Source organism: Alnus glutinosa, chromosome 4 (assembly GCF_958979055.1).
Source record: "Alnus glutinosa chromosome 4, dhAlnGlut1.1, whole genome shotgun sequence".
NCBI lineage: Eukaryota > Viridiplantae > Streptophyta > Magnoliopsida > Fagales > Betulaceae > Alnus > Alnus glutinosa.
The window spans coordinates 26487337-26509355 of NC_084889.1; the positions used below are offsets into that span (position 1 = coordinate 26487337).

The 22019-nt window shown below is 34.8% G+C and overlaps 2 protein-coding genes across 3 annotated transcripts; both read right to left on the bottom strand.

Annotated features, from left to right (window-relative positions):
- Positions 1-3871: 3871 nt before the first annotated feature.
- On the bottom strand, positions 3872-5236 carry LOC133867126 (uncharacterized). The gene is made up of 2 exons (XM_062303816.1): positions 5149-5236; positions 3872-5085 (listed from the first exon to the last, which is right to left on the bottom strand). The coding sequence occupies exons 1-2, from the start codon at positions 5168-5170 to the stop codon at positions 4592-4594; spliced, it is 516 nt and encodes a 171-aa protein (XP_062159800.1). The 5' UTR covers positions 5171-5236; the 3' UTR covers positions 3872-4591.
- A 107-nt stretch (positions 5237-5343) lies between these two features.
- Positions 5344-8039, bottom strand: LOC133867125 (uncharacterized). Of its 2 annotated transcripts, XM_062303815.1 has the most exons (5): positions 7769-8039; positions 7539-7632; positions 7023-7205; positions 6878-6937; positions 5344-5904 (listed from the first exon to the last, which is right to left on the bottom strand). In XM_062303815.1, exons 1-5 carry the CDS (start codon positions 7915-7917, stop codon positions 5614-5616), a joined length of 777 nt encoding a protein of 258 aa, XP_062159799.1. In that variant the 5' UTR covers positions 7918-8039; the 3' UTR covers positions 5344-5613. The 2 variants fall into 2 exon arrangements, with proteins under 2 accessions (XP_062159799.1, XP_062159798.1); XM_062303814.1 differs by having other exon boundaries at positions 7539-7913.
- Positions 8040-22019: the final 13980 nt, after the last annotated feature.

The following is a 22019-nucleotide window of genomic DNA, read 5'->3' on the forward strand; positions in this document are numbered from 1 at the left end:
TCGAAATTAATACCCATATGTTTGAATGTTTCTAACCATTGGAACAAATTCTTCACTAAAATTCTAAATTAGTTCTATATATATATATAGCTTAATTGCAACATCAGGCTGTCGCCCAATTCATTTATTTTAAACATATCTTAAGGAACAAAATCGTCCTTAAACCTATGCATCGAGTTGAACAAATATAGATGTTTGCTTGTTTATTTAAATAATTAAGGAATTAAATAAGTATATATAGGGAAGAAAGACTTCAGAGAAATCATTTTATAAGTATCGAAATCATTTTATAAGTATCCTCACCAATGGCTTAATTTGTTATGTATTGGGATTTATTTTAAAAGCACTCTTGATCTCTCTCTCTCTCTTGTATAAATCACTACAAATTTCATATCTATATTAGTTCTAACCATGGCGGCCGGCTCCGTATATATATTTTAAAATCCAAGATGACAAATTTAAGTTTGCTAGGCTTTTTTTTTATATTTAAATTTTAATAATGTGATTTTTATTTAAATTATACTATGAATTGTTGTTCATCTTTCTTTATTTCTATGTCTTGAAAAGTAAAGTAACAAAAGACATTTAAGTTATATAAAGTTTGAATTTATAAGACGATTAATGTTATTTTTGTTATTAATTAAAAAATATGACTTCTAAAGTCATGATGATATTATTGAGGAATGTATTTATGAGAATATTTTTGCTTCTCATTTTAGGCAATTGGCAATACTTTTTCTGTGGACTTCCAGAAATTTTTTTTCATGTACCCTTTACATGGGTACAGCACCCTTTACGTGTAAGATCCATTGCTCATTTGCTCTTGCAATTTGGGATCCTCATTTTGGTCAACCGGTTGTGGAAGCTTTTACTTGAGGGGGTGCTCTTGAACCAATAAATATCGTTTATTCTGGTGTTTATAAGTGGTAGTATATAATCGGTTTACGAACTAATGGAACCCTTTATACTGGAGCTCTTTTTTTATTATTTCTTTTTGCCATATATATCTTTAATAGCGGGCTGCTTACACCTACAACCAAAATGGAAACCAAGAGCCCGTTTGTCAAATCGGTTTCTGTTTTTGTTTTTGAGAATTGTTTTTTAGAACAAAAACAAAAAATTGTTTTCTGTTATTTTTTCGTTAAAAAAGTGTTTGGCAAATTATTTTTGAAAACCAAAAACAGTATCTAAGGCTTTTGGACAATTGTTTTCAAAACAGTTTTCACTTAAAATCAGCCATTTGTCTTAGTGTTTTCACATTGAGGACTCTTTGCAAATGAAGAGATGCCAAATGGGCTTCTTACCTTCCCAAACAGATCTTCATACATCTATATATAAACATTGATTATAGCAAAAACTTTCTTCTTCTTCTTCTTCTTCTTTCTTCTTCTTTCTTTCTTTTCTTTTCTTTTCTTTTCTTTTTTTCTCTTTTTATTTTTTATTTTTTTTTATTTTTTAAAGTTTATCCATCACTCATTTGAACTGGGAGAGTGAAGCCAAATTGGCTTGAGTCTCATCAAACGAGTTTGATTTGTCAAGGAACAATGCTTGGATCCCCTTTCCCCCTTTTTCCCATATTTGAATAAAAAAAAAATTAAAAAAAATAAAAAAAATTGCTTGGGCTTTTTTTGAGTTATGTTATTACATATTTGATCTTTAAAAATAAATAAAAAATAATAATATAAATATGTTTTTTTATATATTTTCTCTCCCTCTCATTTATTAAATTTATTATTAATTAGATTTATCGGACTCATATTAAGTTTTATAAATTTATTGTTAAATTTAAAATTTTAGGAAAATGTGTAAAGAATATGTTTCTATAAACTTTTAATAAATAATAAGTTTTAATTTATTTTATTTTTTTTAAAGAAAAGAACCAAGTAAACTTTCTTTCTTTATTCACTACTTCACTCCCGCCAACTTGTCACGACACATCCAATTGCCAAAAAGTATTCAAAGGCGTGTGGACCTCTTTTGAAAAAGAGTTTCGATTGTGGTGACACTTTGTGACAGCTCATATATTTTCTTTTCTTTTTCTTTTCTTTTTATATACTTTGAACACCTACGATTACAAAAGGTACATGCCCACGTGGCTTTAAACAAGTCGAGTAGCAGCGGGTTGGATTCCTCGTTGGCTTAATGTTATGGAAGAAGCCGGAGGCATGAAGTTACTTGACGCTGAGATGTTTCCATTCACTCCACGAATGAGCTCAGAACTTCATCCAAATTTCTCTCATCAGAGAATGCATTCCTCCCAGAGATAAGCTTCTCGAATATTTTAATGCCAGTATAAGCTACATGCGTTCCTTAGCAGCCAGTTAATCGTGAAAATCATGCTCCATTAGCAAAGGCAGCCAAGAAAATGGAACAGGCATTGAGAGAAATCCCCAACAATTTGTTTATCTTTTTTTTTTTTTTTTTTTAATTTATTTGTGCAAGAACTTAATGGAGAACATATTGAAATATTGATACAAGAACCTGTTATAAATTTAATATTGAAAGTTCTTTGGTTTCTTTCTTTTTTTGAAATGATTTTTTATATACAAATTTGTCGGATGTTGATATCTATCTTATCTAGAAAGACAGGAATTCAAGGTTGTTTTAGGAGAAACAAAGATGTGTCTAGCCAGATGTTTCTTGATTTAGTGTTGCGCCCGTGTTATTGAATCTTTTTTAAATTGATTTGGCTTTTAAAATTATTATTATATATGTAATAAATTACTATTAGGTTTTGATTCAATAATAATTTTAAAAGTTACATCAATTTTATAAGAATTTAAAAAAGACATAGATGAAGAAAAACCAAAATTGGTAGAGCTAATTTGGAGAATCTACTGGAGACACATATGAAGAAAAACCCAGGACAATCTAAAAATAATGGAAAATAAGTTACGGTGATGATAAGCAAGCTAAATACATACACTTTAAAGCATCTTTAACAAAATAGATAAATGACCTATAATAGCTAAATTTTACTATTATAAGCTATTTTTTATGTGGAGCACATCAATAGCTAGTTTAACTTTTTTTTTCCTGATAAAATGAATGGTGAATAGGTTGAAGAACCTACTCACTATTCACTCGATCTATGAGGAATAAACAATTGAAGGAAAATGTCACTGTTTATTGTTTGAGACGTGTTGCACATCCTCCCCCCTGATCATTCTCTCATCCTTTCACTTTTCAAAATTGCAATTGAATATGCAGGACTCATGTGTGGGACCCACATAAATACCACAGATCTAATGGTGATTTTGAAGAATGAGAAGTTGAGAGAAGGACAGAGAGAGGAAACGAATCATTCTCTCTCTTAATTCTTATTTGTTTATTGGTTTCTCTTTCTTCTCGCCCATTGAGGGAAAACGATTGTTTTTTTGTTGCTTCTTTTATTTAAAATGATACTTCACTGATCACGCGTATGGCAACAATATAATAAAACAAATAATAGGAAATAATATTTAAAAAAAAAAAAATGTAAACTGAAGAATATGTTGTAGATGATATTAAAAAAACAGTAATTAAAATAAAGAGTTTTACTTTTTCAGTAGCATACTTAAGAAAGCATAAGAAATACATCGAGAAGATGATAGCGGAAAAATATTAGACTGAGACATCCCTTGAAAAGAAATGCACCAGTTTCTATGATTAATTCAATTTCATTTTCAAAACTAATAGGTTGTGGCATAAAATAAAACAAACACGAACTCGTAATTGATCACATTGATTTATAACAATTTGAGGATTAGCATTTTCAAAGCTTGGAGGAGACGTAATGAACTACCCCAAAGAGAAAAAGCAAATAATTCTCTAAAAAAATTTCAAATTATGTGAACATAATATTGGACTTTCTGACATCAAACCCAGAACCATAATTTTCCAACGATCGAGGGGACAAATTTTAATAAATTCCAGATAATAATTTTCTCAAAATCTGAATGTTCGATCAATTAGCTGTATGTTAACAATCATGGGGATGACAACAGAACCTTAACTATGCTTCTCCTCCATTTCTTCTTGTTCTGTCTCTTGGTTTGTTTCCTCCTCCTGGATCAAAAACCCAAATGGCATGTACAGACCTGATGACTTTGACACAAAGCTTTCTTGTAGCACCAAACTGGATTGGAATTCTGTGTCCTCGTTTCTTCTTCCTTCTTGAGCTTTTTGGGCTTTATTCTTTCCGTAATCTTCCAACGCCAGCGGTGTCTCAAGCCAACCAAATATTCCTCCAAATTTCGTTTGAGCTGTATATCAAACACATTCTCTGCAGTACCAGAATGTTCCTCCTTGTCTGAAAAGAATTTCCAGAAAGTTTTGCTCTAACAATTTTCTTCGTTATGTATATCTTGATTATGCTGGTTACATTTCGCCATTCTGGATTTCATGATTTCGTGATTTTGCGCGTTGTCGACACCCAATGAGCTCCAGATTTCAATCGGCTCCTTCTGCTTCGTCTCCATCATCAGAGGCCATTCTTCTATTGCCCGAATCGCCAGGGACAAATATGTAATGCATTCTTCTCTAACATCTTGTAGAACACCGTTTGGGTTGAGGTATATGAAACTCTCAGCCTTTTGATCGTCGACAGCTCCTAGTGGGGTCGGTAAGTTCTTGATCTGCTTATTCGTTCCAAGAGACTCTGATCCGGTTCTACCTTTTCAATTTGCTCGTGTAGTGCTTCATTGTTCTCAAATTCATGCACAAGTTCGCGCATAGGCTGAAGAACATTGTCCAACTTGCAGGTCACTGGCTGCTGGCCGTTGCTCTTCAGTGAATTAGGAATTTCGAATGCAGCTTCTTGTGCAACATCGTGCAAAATCGCAGCACCCTTGTCCCATTTGCGGAAGCACTCACTCAATTTCTCCATCGCCTGGCGTAATTCCTCATCAACCTGCCTCTGTAGAATCTTTTGTTGCAACTTTTGGTCTGCTTCCTCTTCGTCTTGTATTTCCTTTCGGAACTGGTACTTCAGGTTTCGAACAAATGAATCCCAACTCCCAAGTAACGCAAATCGTTCAAGGTCCCTAAACCAAATAGCAGCTTCCCCCCTCATATGATATGCAACAATGGGAAATCGGTCCCAAACTGGAATCCAATAATATTCAAACAACTTGTTTGCCATAAGAAGCCATGAATTAGGATTTTTACCTGTAAAGGTTGGAAACTTCATTCTGTTGAGGCTCGTTTCGTTTTTCTTCGTGCCTTCATCTCTGTTCCGGACTAGCAACGTCTTTGAAGAAAATTTGTAGATCTTCTTCCACGGTAGGACCGTATGGCGCTGATACCACTTATAACAAGCATGTTACCGATTAAGGAAAATCAATAGGAAATGAAGGAATGCAATGGAAAAGAGAGAAGAAATGGATTAATGAAAGAAGGAACTGTGTAGCTATATTGATAGGAGCAAGATTCGAGGGCCAAGGAACCTCCAATATCTTTCCCTTTTATAGAGCCTAACCATCAGCTAACAATATCTAAACAGAGCTAACAGAAATACAACCAGAATACAAATGGAATCTGAATAGAATAGACTGATAACTATATGCTGCATCTAACGGTACTGTTACAGAAATTTTTGTGCAGGTATATTTGACTTGAAAATCAAATGAACGATCAAGCAGCAACACGGCGACAGCGCAGCCAAAATGCAGTCCCTCCACTTCTGCCTCGAGCAACTGCTATTTCCTCATCAACATAAAACCAGATAAAGAAAGGATCCTTCTTGGTGCTTGGCTCCCTGTCTTCTTTTTGGCCAAGGCTAATCTCCAAAGGATTCAAAGGTCCAATTTTGATACGAATACACTCGAAAATGAAGGCCAGTTTTCTCTGCTTCCATGAAAATCTGCCTTCAAAGGTTAAGGATCCAATTGGTCCAAGATAAGCTCCATTCTCAATTCTCTTTGCCTGGCAATCCAAACAAGGTTGTTTTTGTTTCTCAGTTGACAAAGCAAATCATGTGACCTTCTATTTGTTGGTTGAGGAACCAAAGCTCCCATTAGTACCATTACTATGAAAAGAAAAAGCTCCAGCAAGTTCATCCTTGATGTGATGATATTTTTTATTTTATTATTATTTTTTTTTATGAGCTTGACATGATGACTTAAGCATATAGAAATATCAAAATGATGATTTTAACAGAATTACATGGAAATTTTTGACTATGTATATTGAAAGAAAAGTCGGGGAGAGAGGCGGTGTGGAGTGGGAGGAAGGACTAGACTGAAAATAGAAGGATGCAAACAGATTGACATTGTTTGATCACGAACACGGATTGGCCTACTTGTGAACTAAATCTGATACCTTCTTAACTTAAATGCATAAAGAAACAGCACAGAAGAGCAAGGCAGTCACAGATGAAGTGAGTTCAGAAACGCACATTAGAACATTGAGTGCCTGCTTGGATCTTGAAAAAATGAAGGAAAACAGAAGAAATCTATGAAAATGCCAAACAAAATAACCGAATTCCTGAGCAATTCAGCGAGTTCCTTTTCTTTTTCCTTACCCTCTCCAAGATCCAAACAGGCCCAACTCTGCTTGGAAGTTACTTCATAGAATAAGCCATGAGTAATGTACTTCTGTACCGCAGTTTTGTTGATCTTAAGATCATTTGACCAGACTAATATAAAGGTCGGAAGGACACATCCCAATTCAATTATTTCAAGAGAATTATTCTGCTCTTGAAACAAATTGTAACATGTGCCCTTGGGAGGACTTATAAAAGGGCATATGAGGGTCGAAAGGAAATCATTCTCCCGAGAAAACACTGACATGAGGCACTCCATATTCTAGTGGCAATTGGAAGTATTTGTAGATTGAAAAGAGAATCATTGTAAACACATCCTTAGAATCATAATAAGGAAATGCATGAGATACTTACAGCTGCATCGAACCTCTGAACAGCGGAAAGAGGAAAATATCGACCGCGCTTCAATTGATTCTACAATTTAGCACAAAAGTCTAATAAGGATGAACTGTAAAGGATATGTAAAGCTATGCAAATCAAGGAAAAGAAATGTGCGAACCTCAGCAGTAAAAATAAGCATCCATGTTCTGCCAGGGGATTTGGATCCACCAAGCGTATCAAGAAACCCAGAGGGCTCAATCTTTGCCTTCTCAATCACAGAAAGAGCAGACAAAACGTCTTCTGCCGCAACCTTTCTCGTCTTAGCAGCATTTTTCAGCACTTTCAAACTCTCTTCTACTTCCTAAAGCACGTGAACATCTTAAATCACTCACATCACCCAAAAGAAGATAGCAAAGTGGTCAACATAGCAATACAATCAGCCCCATTTAAGCACACAGTTTAATGAGGTTCAGTCATGTTGAATTTTTTTTGTTTCCCTCAGTTCACGGTTCGTCCCTCTGCTTTTTAATGCAATTTCTCAAAACCCAAACATTGAATTGAGCAAATTATGAGATCAAAATTCAAGGTGCTTTATGCCATATACAAAATTGAAGCAGAAAAGCAACTAATGTAAAGCAAATTAACAGAAAAGACCGTCCAAAAGAACTGAAAGAACAAGGAAAAAAAGCCATACTCTGTTGGGTTTTCCTTCCTGGACAAGAGGAGGGGTGGTGGAGGCACTTTGCTCTGTATCATCCAGAGTGGCTCTGGTTCTTGCTCTGGGAAATCTGAGAAGATGGGATTTTGTGGGATTATCATAAGGTGGTATTTGAGAGGAACTGAAGGGTCTGAGGGATGTTTTAGAGAATGAATTTGAGAGCAACAAGCCGAAGGAAGAGGAAGAGGAGGAGCAAGAGAACATACAGAGTGCTGTTTGTGAGCCCATTGCCATTTGCTCGTGCTGTCGTCGAGTTGTCGTTTCCCTTCTCTGAGCCTCGTCGTACGAATTTCAGCGAGTGGATTAGATAAAGATAATTTAGACTAAAATAACTTCGGAATTTATGGTCTGCCATGTCTACCAAAGATTTATTCAAATTTGGGTTCACTTGAATCAATTTCCACAGATCCGACTAGTAGGAAATTATTGATTGACCTCCACGGATAATCATATCCCTAATTTTGAATGTGTGGATGTGAATCTACAGGTTTTTTCTTTTTCTTTTTTTTACATTGTAGATCTGATAGCAGAGTTCTTCTCAAAGATATTGATAAAGAGTTTTGAAATAAGAAAGTAATTGATATGATATAAAAGTGAAATGGGATTTGAGTTTTGTGTGAAATAAAAGTAAAAAAAGTTGTGTGGTAATTGTTTTGAAAGGATATTGAATTTTTTTGGGAGAAGTAATAACAAAGTCAAAACCGAGTTAAAAACATTTGCCAAACACTGTCATGTAATTGGAGCATAGAAATAAAGTAAAGAAAATGAACCCTACATTTTTGTGGTGATTTTAAGTGTACACAACTCAAGGCCTATTTATAATTGAATGAGACCGGTCAAAATAAAAAATAGAATAAAAAAGAAGTAAGAGAATGAATGCATAATATTATGAAATAATATCAATATAGGAAAACAAATTAGTATCTACTATCTAGTATGGTTTATGAATGGCAAGTGATTAAAAAAAATGCAAAAATAAAATAAAAATAAAATAAAAAAAATTACTATAAAACATATGCCATGCATACTTTGATTTGTCCCTTGTAATCTCATTTCCATTCCTTTTTCATGTCTTTCGTTTCATGTGTTGAGAGACTTCAATCCTCTTTCTGTTTTGTATGTTAAGGGACTTAAATCTCATTTTCATTTTGGTGTGTTGAGGGACTTACCATTTTGTTTTGAGTGTCATGAGGGACTAGTCTATCAGTCGTGAGAGTATGCTCTATCACAAACTGGGTTTCGGCAACCGTCCCATAACGTCACTTGTTTCTTATTCTTATTTCATTTCCTTGTACATGTTCATGAATCATTATACATGCTAATATGTTCATTTTTGCTCTACTTCTATGTCCATGCAACATTTAATAACATTTCCTTAACATAATCCATAAAGCTTAACTTAACACAATTTAAAGCATAGAAACTATGTATGAATCATCATTCATCATAAAATATTCATCTCGACTTAAACCATCCATATCGTGCTTTGAAAACAATTTAAAAACTATTATTTGCTCAGTAAGTAATATATTTACAAGTATCCGCTTTGACATTAAAGAACGACTCCTATTTCAAGTTTGACACTGCAATACTGCATTGCACATCACAATTAAACACAACTCATCTTTAACTGTAGACAAGCCTTAGTGCTTAATTTTCCTTAAGCACTGAATGCCCATTACAACCCATAACATTTTAGGGTTCAACTGCCTACCAATAAATTAACGTAACTAACCCATAGAAAAACTCTACGGTCAATACCCAAAAATTCTCAATTTATGCCGCTCAGAGAACTTTAGGGTTTACCTCTTACCTTTGCTCAAATGAAGGAGATGAAGTTTGGGTCCACGAAACTCTAACCCGAAGCTTTACCCAAACTTAGAATCCTCTAATAAACTAAAACCTTAAAGAAAATATCAAGATTAAGCACTACATTCAAGAATGTAGCTTCATTTGCACAAAATTAGGGTTTACGAATTTACCTCAAATCGAATAGTGAAAATGTTGTTCTAACACTGAAAATTTTGTTTCCAACGTTAATTTTGGCGTTAGAAACCTCTAACAACCGATCCTTCAACTTATCTCAAACCCTAGAGAGAGAGAGAGAGAGAGAGGCATGAAAGAGAAGAGAAGAGTGTTTGAAATGAGCCCAATTCGAACTTCCCTATAACGTCCCCAAAATTAAGTAAAGGTACAGGTACTACAGTGCCTCTAGATCAATGAACTGGTAGCGGAACCACTCTTATCATCTTATCAAAGTGAATGAAAAGCGGAAAGAGAAAGAATATGAAATCTGAAAATATAAAAGTAATTTAACCTCAAATAAATCATCAATTATAGACCAAGAGTTATCCAAAATTGAATCCAACCTAGACAAACATGCAACCAAGGGACCATTTGCTTGACGTCTTTATCCTAGCAAACCACCCGATCTTAATCAAGGTCATCCTGATAAATTACTGACACTGAGAGATTTTGAGATAGAGAGAAAAGCACTGAATAAGTCTATGACTTAGTAAATAAATCATTTCAAAACTAGTTATGAAATAAGCTTTAATAACCAACTTTTATTGGCAAAATCATAAACGAGAGTTTTTGCAAAAATGTGTATTGCCCTTGTTACTATGCTCACATTAAAAGATCATGGTTTATTCTGTAAATAATTACGAAGGCATAATTCCAGTGACAATACTTATAATTTAATGCAGGAGAAACCATGCTAAAGATATATTTATGTGCATATATTTCATAGTTCATCCCATATGGTCTACCTAGGATATTTACCCCTTCCCGGCAGGGTTGGCGCTGTCCCGAATGACCTGTAATACAACATGGATGACCTGAATATGTACGCATAACATCCTATACTAGCAGCCTAACCGACTTCGACCTTGGGTGGTCCACGCTACTAGCAAAGATGTAACTATGACCCACATTCAAGCATAGTGCGCTGGTAACAAAACAACCATTGGATTCAAGGCCCGTGATGTGGTCGTGAGCGTATCGATAAAAAAATAAATCACTCGCAATAGAATGAATCTTTGTGGGATAGGGTCTATGTGAGGGTGTCGAACCTCAAGGACTGTTGGTTTGGTTGTTAAGTTGCTAAAATTAACTCCAATCTAATTCAGAAATAAAAAATAAAAATAAAAAATAAAAAGTTTGATTTTTGGTTTTTTAATTAAAACTAAATAAAAACATAAAAGTAAATATAAGATAGTATGGAGAAGTTATAGAAAATTGACTTCACCACTAACCTCATAATAATGATAATTTGCATTTCACAGGGGAATTTCACTTACATAAATAATATGATTCGTGTGTGTTCGTCAAACACCCAATGATATGGTCACGAAATTTCTTTTATTAAGAAATAAGAATAGCCCATCTTCGGTTGGCACAAATCACCCACCTAACTACTAAGAAGCGGTGCAATCCGTCTTCCCTAGGTATGAACTATCAAATCTCTTAATTAACATACACGTAATCAAGGGATAAGCATAACTCATTTTCGGCAAGGTATGAATTATTCTACCTAAATTAAACTAACTAGGGTGTAGAGTAATTCATCCTTCCTAGGCATGACCCATAAAACCCTCTTAATTTTGTGTCTATTAAAACCGTTGTAAAACCATCCTTCATACAATCACAGAAAATACAAATGTTGAGCTCAATAGAAATAAACAAATTTCTAAAACAAGATAAGAGGTTTATTAAAATTGAATATAAACATTAAAGCATAATCTCAAGATTAAACAACCATCATTCATGTTCATAGAATTCCCAAAGAAAAACATAATTACACCATAATTACTTGGAAAGGGCTACATCAATACCCTACATCAATTCCATCCCAAGAAGTTGTTGGGACTTTGAAGCACTTTTCTCCCTAAAACTAGCCACTAATCATATTTATTTTTATTCCCTATTGTGGCATCCCTTAAAGGATGAATTAGAGGTCTATTTATAGAGTACAAGAGCAACCCTAGTCCAATTCGTGGTCTTCTAGGACTTCTAGTCCAAGTAGGAGAAGGAAAACTCTTTACTTTTTTGATTTTGCCTTGTTGTCAGCTTCTACTGCGCGACTGCGCTCAATCCCATTTAGATCTGTGCAGGTTGCACTCGAGCCTATCCTGAAGTGTGCTCAAACGTAGGATGTGGATTGAGGTCTGTGCTCAAGCATCCTGATGTGCGCTCGAGCTTGATGTTTTGGGTAATGCGCTCGAGCTCATTAAGCTGGGTGCTGCGCTCGAGCCTAGGTAAGCTGGGCTTGAGCCATTTGCCTTGCAAGATTTTGCTTTTGCTGCTTTTGAAGCTTAAAAACCAAAGAAGTACTTGTGTTTTTCCTTTAGGTCCTGATAAGTGCTAAATGTTATACATTCAAGCCCCTTATTTCATGTAAAAACCAAGAAAATAAATTGGGAATTTAGCAATTAAGAAAATATATTTAATACATAAGATGGGACTAATAATAAATTATAAATGGTTATATTTACATAATTAAAATAAATAATAATATTAATGAGCCCTAAAGAAATAAATAGTTAATAATATAAGTAAAATATAGTTAGATCAAATGTGGGGTTATATATATTAGTTGTCAAAAGATAAAATTAAAATGAGGTGGGGTTATGGAGTAATTATTAAGAGAAGAAGTCTTAAATAAAAAAGAATCTTATCCAATGCCATATGTCACCTTGTGGTTGGCTTGGAAGTTATCTTATCCCTTTGTTATTAATAAAAGAAAGCAAAAAAGGAATATAAACAAAATAAAACTAAAAGAAGATATGAGGGCAATCTAGTCACTCCTTTTTTCCCCTCTCACAATGCTCTTCCCCATTCCCTTTCCTTTTCCCTTTTCTTCCTTTCATTTCCTTTCTTTCTTCCTCCATCCCAAAAAAAAAAAATCCAAAAAAATAAATAAATTAAATTTTACCCCTAATTTTATTTTTTTTTATTTTTTTATTTTTTTTAGTTTTGGCCCTTCCAATTTTTTTTTTTCAATTTGGCCCCCCAAATCTCAAATCCCGGCTCTGCCCCTATCCATCTCCTCTCCTTTTCTCCTTCACGAACACATGCAACCCAAGAGAGATTCTGCTAAGAAGATGCAGCCCGAAAGGGAAAAAGAGAAGAAGAAAAAAAGAGAAGTAGGAGAAGAGAAGAAGAAATGGTTCATGGGTTCTGGCCATGGGCTTTTATGGGGTAAATTTCTAGTCTTTCTTCATGTTTTCATGTTACCCATTGTTTATAGAGTGTGAAAATCATGTGAATGGTTTAGGATTTGCTTAAATTTGGATTTTAGGTTAAAATAGTAATGGGTTTCGGTTTTAAAGAGATTGTTGTTGATTTTTGGGTTGTATATTAGAGCATTTCGTCCATAAATGCTAAAATGTTAAGGATTCAAGCTTTTCTTTGAAATTCCATCATACCCATTGGATTTATAGCTTGAAATCATATTAATTTGTTGGATTTCTAATTGAGTCCAAATTTAAGGTTTGTTTGGGAATTTTGGGGCTTTTACAATGTCGTTGAGTTGATGTTTGATTTGTATTGTTTTTATGGGTGTTTCCTTAAGGTAGGCCGAATGGATGATATGGGTTATATTTGAGAGTTTTGGGTATGTTGAAAGTAAAATTGTGGTTTATTGATGATAATTGTTAAGAAATGTTGGTTATTTCTACTTGAGAGAAGTTGGTCTTGATTTGTAAATGAGGATTTTGAGTATATGTTGGATAAAGTTGAATCAACTAAAGTTGGATTCTTTGTTATGGTTCATTTGGATGTCTAGGGGGTGTATTGTCAATAAATGGTTAAGGTCATCACCTTGGTACCAAGTGGGGAATGAGAAATAAGATAAGGAAAATAGGTAATTAAATAGCTAATGTGTTTAGATCCTTTGGTGTAAATGTCTAATGCAGTTGAAATAGAGAATAGAATGTTATGTAGGTGTATTTGGTTATGTCTAAGAGCTTTGGTTGGTTTGGATTTTAGAAAAGACATGAGGAAGAATTAATGTATAAAGAGTATTAAGACAATATGAAATACCTAAGTGAGTTGGGGTTGTGCTTAATTTAGTAAACATTATATATATTGTTAACTTAGTAAATAAATAACAAGCCATTAAAGGGTTAACAATGATAATAAGGTATAATAATAATAAATAAACAAGATAAGATATGAACCTATAACCAATGATTAACCTAATAATAGCTAAGGTATCTAGCTAGCTTTAGAAGCGGGTGATGCAGAGTGTGGGCACGAGGGTAGTATTTGTGTCATAGAGTATAGAGTTCAATAGCTTAGCCTAACGTCATAAATGTTTGCAGGCACGTGTCATGATTGGAGTCTTCAACTCATTCTCCAATGTAGAGTTCAAGTAAATAGAACAAGAAGAATATTCGAGTCATGAGTCCTATGCAGCCAATGTGAGTATTTTACTCACTAAGAACCTATTTTGATTTATGCAAATGAAATGCTATGTTTTGTTAAATCTCGAGCCAATGTTATTTTGATGATTATATATGTCTGTGCTATTTTCAATATGTTAAATTGTGCTTTGTTGATTACATGTTTTGATATGAGATTTGAGAATGATTTTGTGAGTTTTGATGATATAAATTGAAGTGTTGATTTGAGTTGTGTTTTCATGAGTTTTTGAGAAGTTGATTTTGCATATTGTGTTGGAAAACTATATGATGACATGATGCTATTTGTACATAGAAATAAATACATGATGATTTGAGCATGAGGTATTTGTGTATATATTTATATATAATGAGTGTGGAGCCAAAGTTGTCTCCATGTGAAAATAAAATTAGGGAGCCAAAGTTGTCTCCGAAAAGAGTAATATGGGTCAAAGTTAGTCTCCTATTATGGCGGCATTGCACAACATGAGTTTAAAGATGCTTTATGTGATTTGCATATGATTTAAATGATGTCTAAGTTGGATGTGCCTGTATACATATGTCCTCGACATAGTGGGACATATGTATACTTGTATGACCAAGTTAGGATGTTAAAGGTTTTAAAGGGATGTCTAATTTGGATGCACCTGTATACTTATGTCCTCCGACATAGTGGGATATATGTATGCTTATATGACCAAGTTTTGAATGTCCACGGTTTTCATGATAAACCGATACCATGTTTTGACATGCTAGTATACTTATGTCCTCTGACATAGTGGGATATATGTATGCCTATATGATCAGGATATGATGTCGTTGACTTTCAAGATTGGATGTGTATGTATTCTTTTGTCCTCCGATAGTGGGATATATGTATGCTTGCATGACCAAGCTTCGAGGTCTTTGATTTATACTTAAAGATGAACGTATACCTATGACCTCCGAAGTTGTGGAATGCTTGAATACAAGTATAGCTAAGTCAAATGCTATATATGTATTTGTGTATATCGTAGTAGACTTTCTAGTTTATGGGTACCGGTGTTTACTCTATCAGCTGCACTACATTTTAAAATAAAGGCATCATATTGATAGTAGTTGTTATTGTAAACGAATTGTATTAATTAAAATGAATGGCTCATTACGAAAACTTAGTGATTTTTATACTACTGAGGTCTCGGTATGTTTTATACTGAGACAACGAACTCATTTTTTCACCTATACGGATGTGGCTACCACCACAACTGTATAGATGAGGTTTCTTGGCTACAAGTACTCCAGTATAATTGATGATTCCATAGCAGTGTATTCAAGATATTATGACTGAAGTTCGCCGCGACAGTCATAATTGTCGGACCACGAGTTGTCCACTGTTTTAGAAGTTTTGTATATGGCTTGTGTCACTTATTCTTTGTAAAGCCATTCTTGTTATGTAATTAATATATTGATAAGACTTAAACAGATAGATGTTATGTGGCTCTTTGTTATAATTAATTTGTGATAGATGTATAAGTTGTGATTTCCGCTATTCAGGTTTATATTTTCCGCTACATAGTTAGATATACGTTATACTCTAATTTACCAGGTAGATATTATTGAGTATGTACCATATGTTGGTTTTGCGACACATCGTCGTGCCACTGTGATGGTCCATTTAATATGTTGTATAAAAAAAATAAAAAAATGGGTCGTCATAGCAAATGGTGTCAGAGCCATTGTCTAGCCTGAGATGGGGGGGATTGTGCACAAGCCCATGAGGGTTGCCAGCGGGCACTCGTTGGGTCGCCAAGAATGAGAGGATCCCATGAGGGTTGCCACCGAGGACGCTGGGTCCCAAATGGAGGTGATTGTTACATCTCACATTGCCTGGGAATGGGGATGTACTTATATGTATAAACGCATCATTCTTGACACAACACGTTTTAAAGCCGTAGTGGCCATGAACCAATCAAAACTCCGCAGTTAAGCGTGCTTCTGCGAGAGTAGTACCAGGATAAATGAACTCCTGAGAAGTCTGGTTCGGGGGAGCCAAAAGCGAACAATATTGTATCATTGTGGGTGGGTCGTTACAATTCACATATTTTAATCTCTTAGTTTTGTTATAATTTGATATTTTGTGTTGTTTTTGTATTTCGTACATTTTGGAAGAAAATCACTCAAAATCTATCAAGTTACAAGCTTAGAACAAAGTTTTCAAGAAGCTAGAGTCGGTAGACTCATTCCTGGAAAGATCCTAATCGAATTCAATTTTGGACTTGTTTGCTGCAGAAAAGAGAAATTGGCAAAATCTGTTATTTTTTAAAAGATTCCAGAATGAGCACGTCTTTGTATTGTAACCATAACTTTCTTCTCAAGTATTGGATTGCGATCAAATTTGCAACATTGGACAGCTAATACAAAAGGAAACAAATATGTATGAAATAGGTTGTTCATAATTCAAAAGTTTACTATGCCAAAATCGCCCTGTAATATAGGACCAAAAATCTGGACGAATTTGGAATCCTTTTCTTTTTTGGATTGGGTTTTCAGTCTCCTACTTGGACTAGGAGACTGAGTTCCGATTTTTATGGATTCCTAAGGCTTCTAAGGTAATCCTAATCCCTATAAATAGGCATCTAAACATTAAAGTAAAAAACACAAAACCTTTGGGAGAGGAATTGGAGGCTAGATCAAGAAGGGTTTTGGTTTTTCTTTCTTCCTTTCTTTATTTTCTGTATGTATACACTTTTTGTCCAAATTAGTTATAGTTAATTACTCTTGTTGGGGCTCGATTGAAGCCCTAATCATTTTTCTTTAAGGTTTTGATTTGTCTTGCTACAATTATTTGTGATTCTTAATTGATTATTTCCAGTTTTCTTGAATTCCTCGCATGTTTATGATTGATCATCATATGCATGTGGTATGGATTTGTTATTTATATCAACTTGGATGGTCGAGTCCTAGGCATAATAAACTAAAAAAAGAACCCCATCATAGGTTATTGGATTAATCAACATGAAGACAACTGGAATAGATGTCTATTCCAGCTGAGTGTGTTTGCCAATTTTCATAGTTTTATGCTTTCTTGAAGAACAACTTAATAGATGCCATATTAAATCCTTCGAGAAAGAAAAGAGTTAGAGTAGATGTCATGCCTAAGTCGTTTCTTAGGGAGATCAATAGCTTTAGGAGTAGATGTCATGCCCTTGTGGCAGGCAAACATTAAGCATTGCAATATGGTTTGTAGCATTGTACATATCGTTTCTTAAAAAAAAAGTATGATTAGTAGTGAATATCGAAGCCCTATCCTTTTATTTATTGTTTTCAATTATGTTGTTTACTTTATTACATTGTAATTATATTTTACTTCATTCAAAATATCTATCTCAAGAAATTCTCTTTAAACGCAATTTATCAATCCTTGTAGGAATGATCTCGTACTTGCTCTCTATATTATCGTTTTGATCTTGTGCATTTGTGAGTAAAACGTACATTTATTCACTTATTATTTAGGTGGATATTTGCACATATGCGAGTTAAGGAGCTTGAATATGTAATATTCAATGCTCATCACACCCCCAAACTGACATATTATTAGTCTCTTAGCAATACAAAATTGAAAATAATATAAAACAAAATGAAATAACTACTCTACTTCCTCTTTCGTGGGAAACACAATTGCATTTAGCGTATGCAACAAGCCTTTTAAATCCCTAGGACTCTCTAATAAACGAGTGAAGTCTCGTGAAGGTTCGCCAGAGATGCTACCCTCAAACATTATGCAAGATGATGCTTTTCCTAAAATTGAAGTGTCACAAAAACAATGTTTCTTATTTATTAACAAGCTTAACAAAATGAACACCATCTTCAAAACTTTTAAGAATTCCAAACTCTAAACATTTACCAATAGGTGATTGAGGCAACACAAGTTCAAATTGGTGTAAAGTGAACTAACACACAATTATAAGGTTTCAAATTAATTTTAATGTGCATGATTCAATACCTCAAAATTCACTAGGATCCTCATTAGATGAAACAAAAAAGGCATGATGATATATTATTATTTTTTCTTTGTTTCTTTTTCTCAGGTTGTGCAATGCTTAGCTCCCTTAAGCTTTCTAATTGCCCATGTATTGAGTGTTAGACCAACGACTCCCAAACCAAATAGTTTTAGGGCACTAGGTGCAATTTACACTGAGCTCGAGCTCATGGCCGTTCTACTGCATGTATCGGCGTACCATGTCATTCGATGCAATAATGTGGTTCATTTATCGTTTTCACAAAATAGGTAATACTTATCTTGGGAAGTTATAAAATATATTTCAAGAGGCTCATTGCATATCAAGAAGGAAAATAGATCATGCTCAATTAGCTGACATATCGCATTATTATGAGTAAAAACAGTTTTGTAAGTATTTACTTACCTCATTCACTCATCCAAAAGCTCAGACATCTCGACTCCTACTACTACGAAACATACCCTAGTTACGTAAATAACTACCCAAAAATCTATCCTACAAACAACACAAACTTCTGGTCCCTAATATCTACAATCATTGAGTGTTGGTCCATTAGGAATGACTGTTCGAGCCATGGGTCTCAAATATTCGTCCTAAGATTACGGGGTGTGTGATGGTGATAGAATGCATGGAAATGAAAAGCAATCGTGATAACTTGTAAGGAAGTTCCTTAAATGGTAACCAAGTGATAGATTTCAAAACGGACTTGTATACTATGAGAGAATCCAGTTTTCTCAAAGAATCGAGTGCTTAAAATATCAACTTAAAAATGATGGAAAGCATATAATCAAAAGTAAGAGTTGTTTTACCTTAATGAGGGTAGATTATCCTCAAAATTCTTCCTCCTTCCCTCGAACCCTCTTCACATAAGGAATGGAACGAACATGGTGTTAGCAAGATGGAAATTGGTGAGAGAAATCGTGGAGGAAGAGGAGTATTTATAGTGGAAGAAATGCTAAGGGTAAGGATGAACTTTTCTGTCGTTTGGTGAACGTTCAGTACACGATCCTGGAACATTCGTGTACTATTTAGGGTTAGGTGGTACAATTTCGACCGTTCGGGGTATGGTCTAACACACGCAAGAGGCGTGAATTGTACCTTTTGACACACAGTATCGAATCTTCGTGGTGGGAACTACGATCATTCATCGTGGGGACTATGATCGTTCGTGAAGGGATAAGGATGGTTGGTTACGTCAACTAGGGCATCCATTGATCATTCGCGAAGAAATGACGAACGTTCAGGTTAAGGTTTCATCGAGTATTCCAAGGGTAAAGAGAATGTTCAAGGTAGAGCTTTAATGAATAAATATGCTTTTTAGGTAAAATCATTGGTGAGTCAAATTATAAAAGTTGATTTTTATACGGGGCATCACTTCCCCTCACATAAAAATGCCTCATAAATCCTTTGAAAACACTTGCAATTGGAACCTATAAAATTTCGTTCGAATTGCACTCTCGATTACACTCTAGTTTGAACTGAAATGGAACGTGCTTAGGACGCACCTCTCAGCTTTTGGTTTCAACACTGACAGTTCGAACTGAATTGGTAAAGGGATGGAACAGAGCTCTAGGAAACACTCTAGTTTGAACCAACTTGGAACAGACATAGGACAGAACTCTCGGGTACACTTTTTACTGTGCATTACAAAGGCTCGATCAAACTGGAGACTTCCCAGTTTCAACCTGAGACTGATAAAATGACTTTTTCTTAAATTTTCCTAACTTCTTAATTCTAATTACTTGCTTAATTTATTTCTAATTACATTAAACCTTTTATTTAATTTATTGGGTGTTACATGAGTTCTTGGTGAGCAACCATGCATATGAATTAAGTAAATCCTTGGATCAAATTAACTACATGCTAGTAGGGACAGAGAGGGGGGGGGGGGGGGGGGGGGGGATGACTGCCACTGCCATGCCCCCCCCCCCCCAATATCTTTAAAAAAAAAAAAATTACGAGGTTGGAAAAAAAAATTCTAAAGAAATTAAATATATATATATATATATATAATTAAAAAATTTATCTTACTGGCCCCTACCAAAAAATTTTTTTGGCCATTAGCCCCTGCCCATAAAAGTTTTTGGCTCCGTCCCTGCATGCTAGTTGAACCTATGACCTAATACTTATTACATGACCTGTTTTAGTATAAGGTAAATGTGCACAAAAAGATCATGTGTTCCTTAAACCATGACAAGCAGTGAACACAAAATTAAAAAATTGTCTCTTAAGTCCTTATGAAAAAATTAGGTGTTAATTCACTGCAGAAAAATGAATAAACGACCAAATGAACTTAAGTACAAATTGATGCTTTGTCTAAAGGAGAATGGGTGTGTAAGTATCTCGAGTCTTTAATATACATAAGGTTTGACTTTTGGTCCAAAGGGATGCCTAGTTCTCATGTGAGGTTTCATGTCAAAGCCTGACACCCTCACCAATTTAAGGTCTTTTAATTTCACTTGTTCTGGCAGGAGATATCCAATTCAAGTCTTAATTCTAAAATGAATAACCAAATCCAAACACATTCCCACCAAAGGTGTGGGTTTTCTTTTCATGATGGGGTAGCCAAGAAGAATATCCAAAGCAAGTCTTGGTTACATACGAAACTGGTTTTTTTTTTTTTTTTTAAAAAAAAAAATTATTATTATTATTATTCTTCCAAAAGAGAAGAATCATAGTACGCCCAAAAAGAAATTATGGACTCTCATAAATAATTTTGTTCTTGGCTAATGGGTGAGTCTCCGAGACACTTTTCATACGAGCCAAACGTCACCGGTGATTTTTCATTATTGGTGATTTTTTCGTACTAGCCAAACGTCAGAAAACATTTTACGTCGAAACAAACTGAGCAATATATTGAAGCATCGACACAGCAGGTGATTGTTCTGTTTAAGACCTCAATAGCCTCGAGGCCTGATGTGATGGAGTTAGATGAAGCTCTAGTCGAACCTGAATGGGCTACTGATATCATTCAGTACTTGAAAAATGGCCTACTGCCCGAAAACAAGGCACAGTCCCAGAAGGTTAAGCTGCAGTCGGCTCGGTATAGTCTGTTCGGAGGAACACTATGCAAGAGAGGATACTCCGAGCCCCTTTTAAAGTGTCTCCCGAAGGCCGAAGCAAAGTATGTGATGAGGGAAATACACGAAAGCGTTTGTGGGGTAACCATTCGGGGGGTCAAATGTTGGCTCATAAAGCAATGCAAGCCGGGTATTACTGGCCTACAATGGGTAAGGATTCAACCTGAATTGTCAAGCATTGTGATAAATGCCAGAGATTCTCTAGAATAATGAGAACCTCACCCGAGAAGCTCATGCCCATCACCTCTCCATGGCCCTTTGCAAAATAGGGGGTTGATATTGTTGGCCCCATGCCCCCGAGTAAAGGTAATAGGAAGTTCCTTGTTGTGGCTGTTGACTACCTCACCAAATGGGCCGAGACGGAGAAATTCATCCAAATTCGTCCAGATTTGCAGTCTTTTATTGCGGGGTGATTTTGGCATAGTAAACGTCCAAATTAGAAAAAACCTATTACTACCATATCTGTTGAATTTTGTATTATCTTTCCAACTCCACTAATTTCATTGCAATCTGATACTTGAGAAGAAATTTATAATTAAATACTGAAACGTGTGCAGAATCCAAATTTGAATCTAATCCGATTTTGACTCTAATTGGAGCAATTCTAATTTAATCATTTCCTTGATTTGATTAAACTTAACCACATCATATAGGTATTCTCAAAGTGTGTTTTAAGCCCAAAATCAATGGAATTAATTGCATGTATATTTAAAACCTGAAAACAATAAAACAACACAAAATCAAACAAATAACAATGCTTAGGAATTGACATATGCAAGTTAAGGGGATTGAATGTGCAACATTCAACGCTTATCAGGCAACATCAAATTACACAAAGCTCCTGAACTGAGCCCTCGGAAGGACAACTTAGACATAACAAAAATTACAGGGAGAAAACCTCTACAGTAAATACTTTGGGGATACAGCCTCTATATATTAAAAAAAAAAAAAAAAAAAACACCCCGAGAAGAGGTA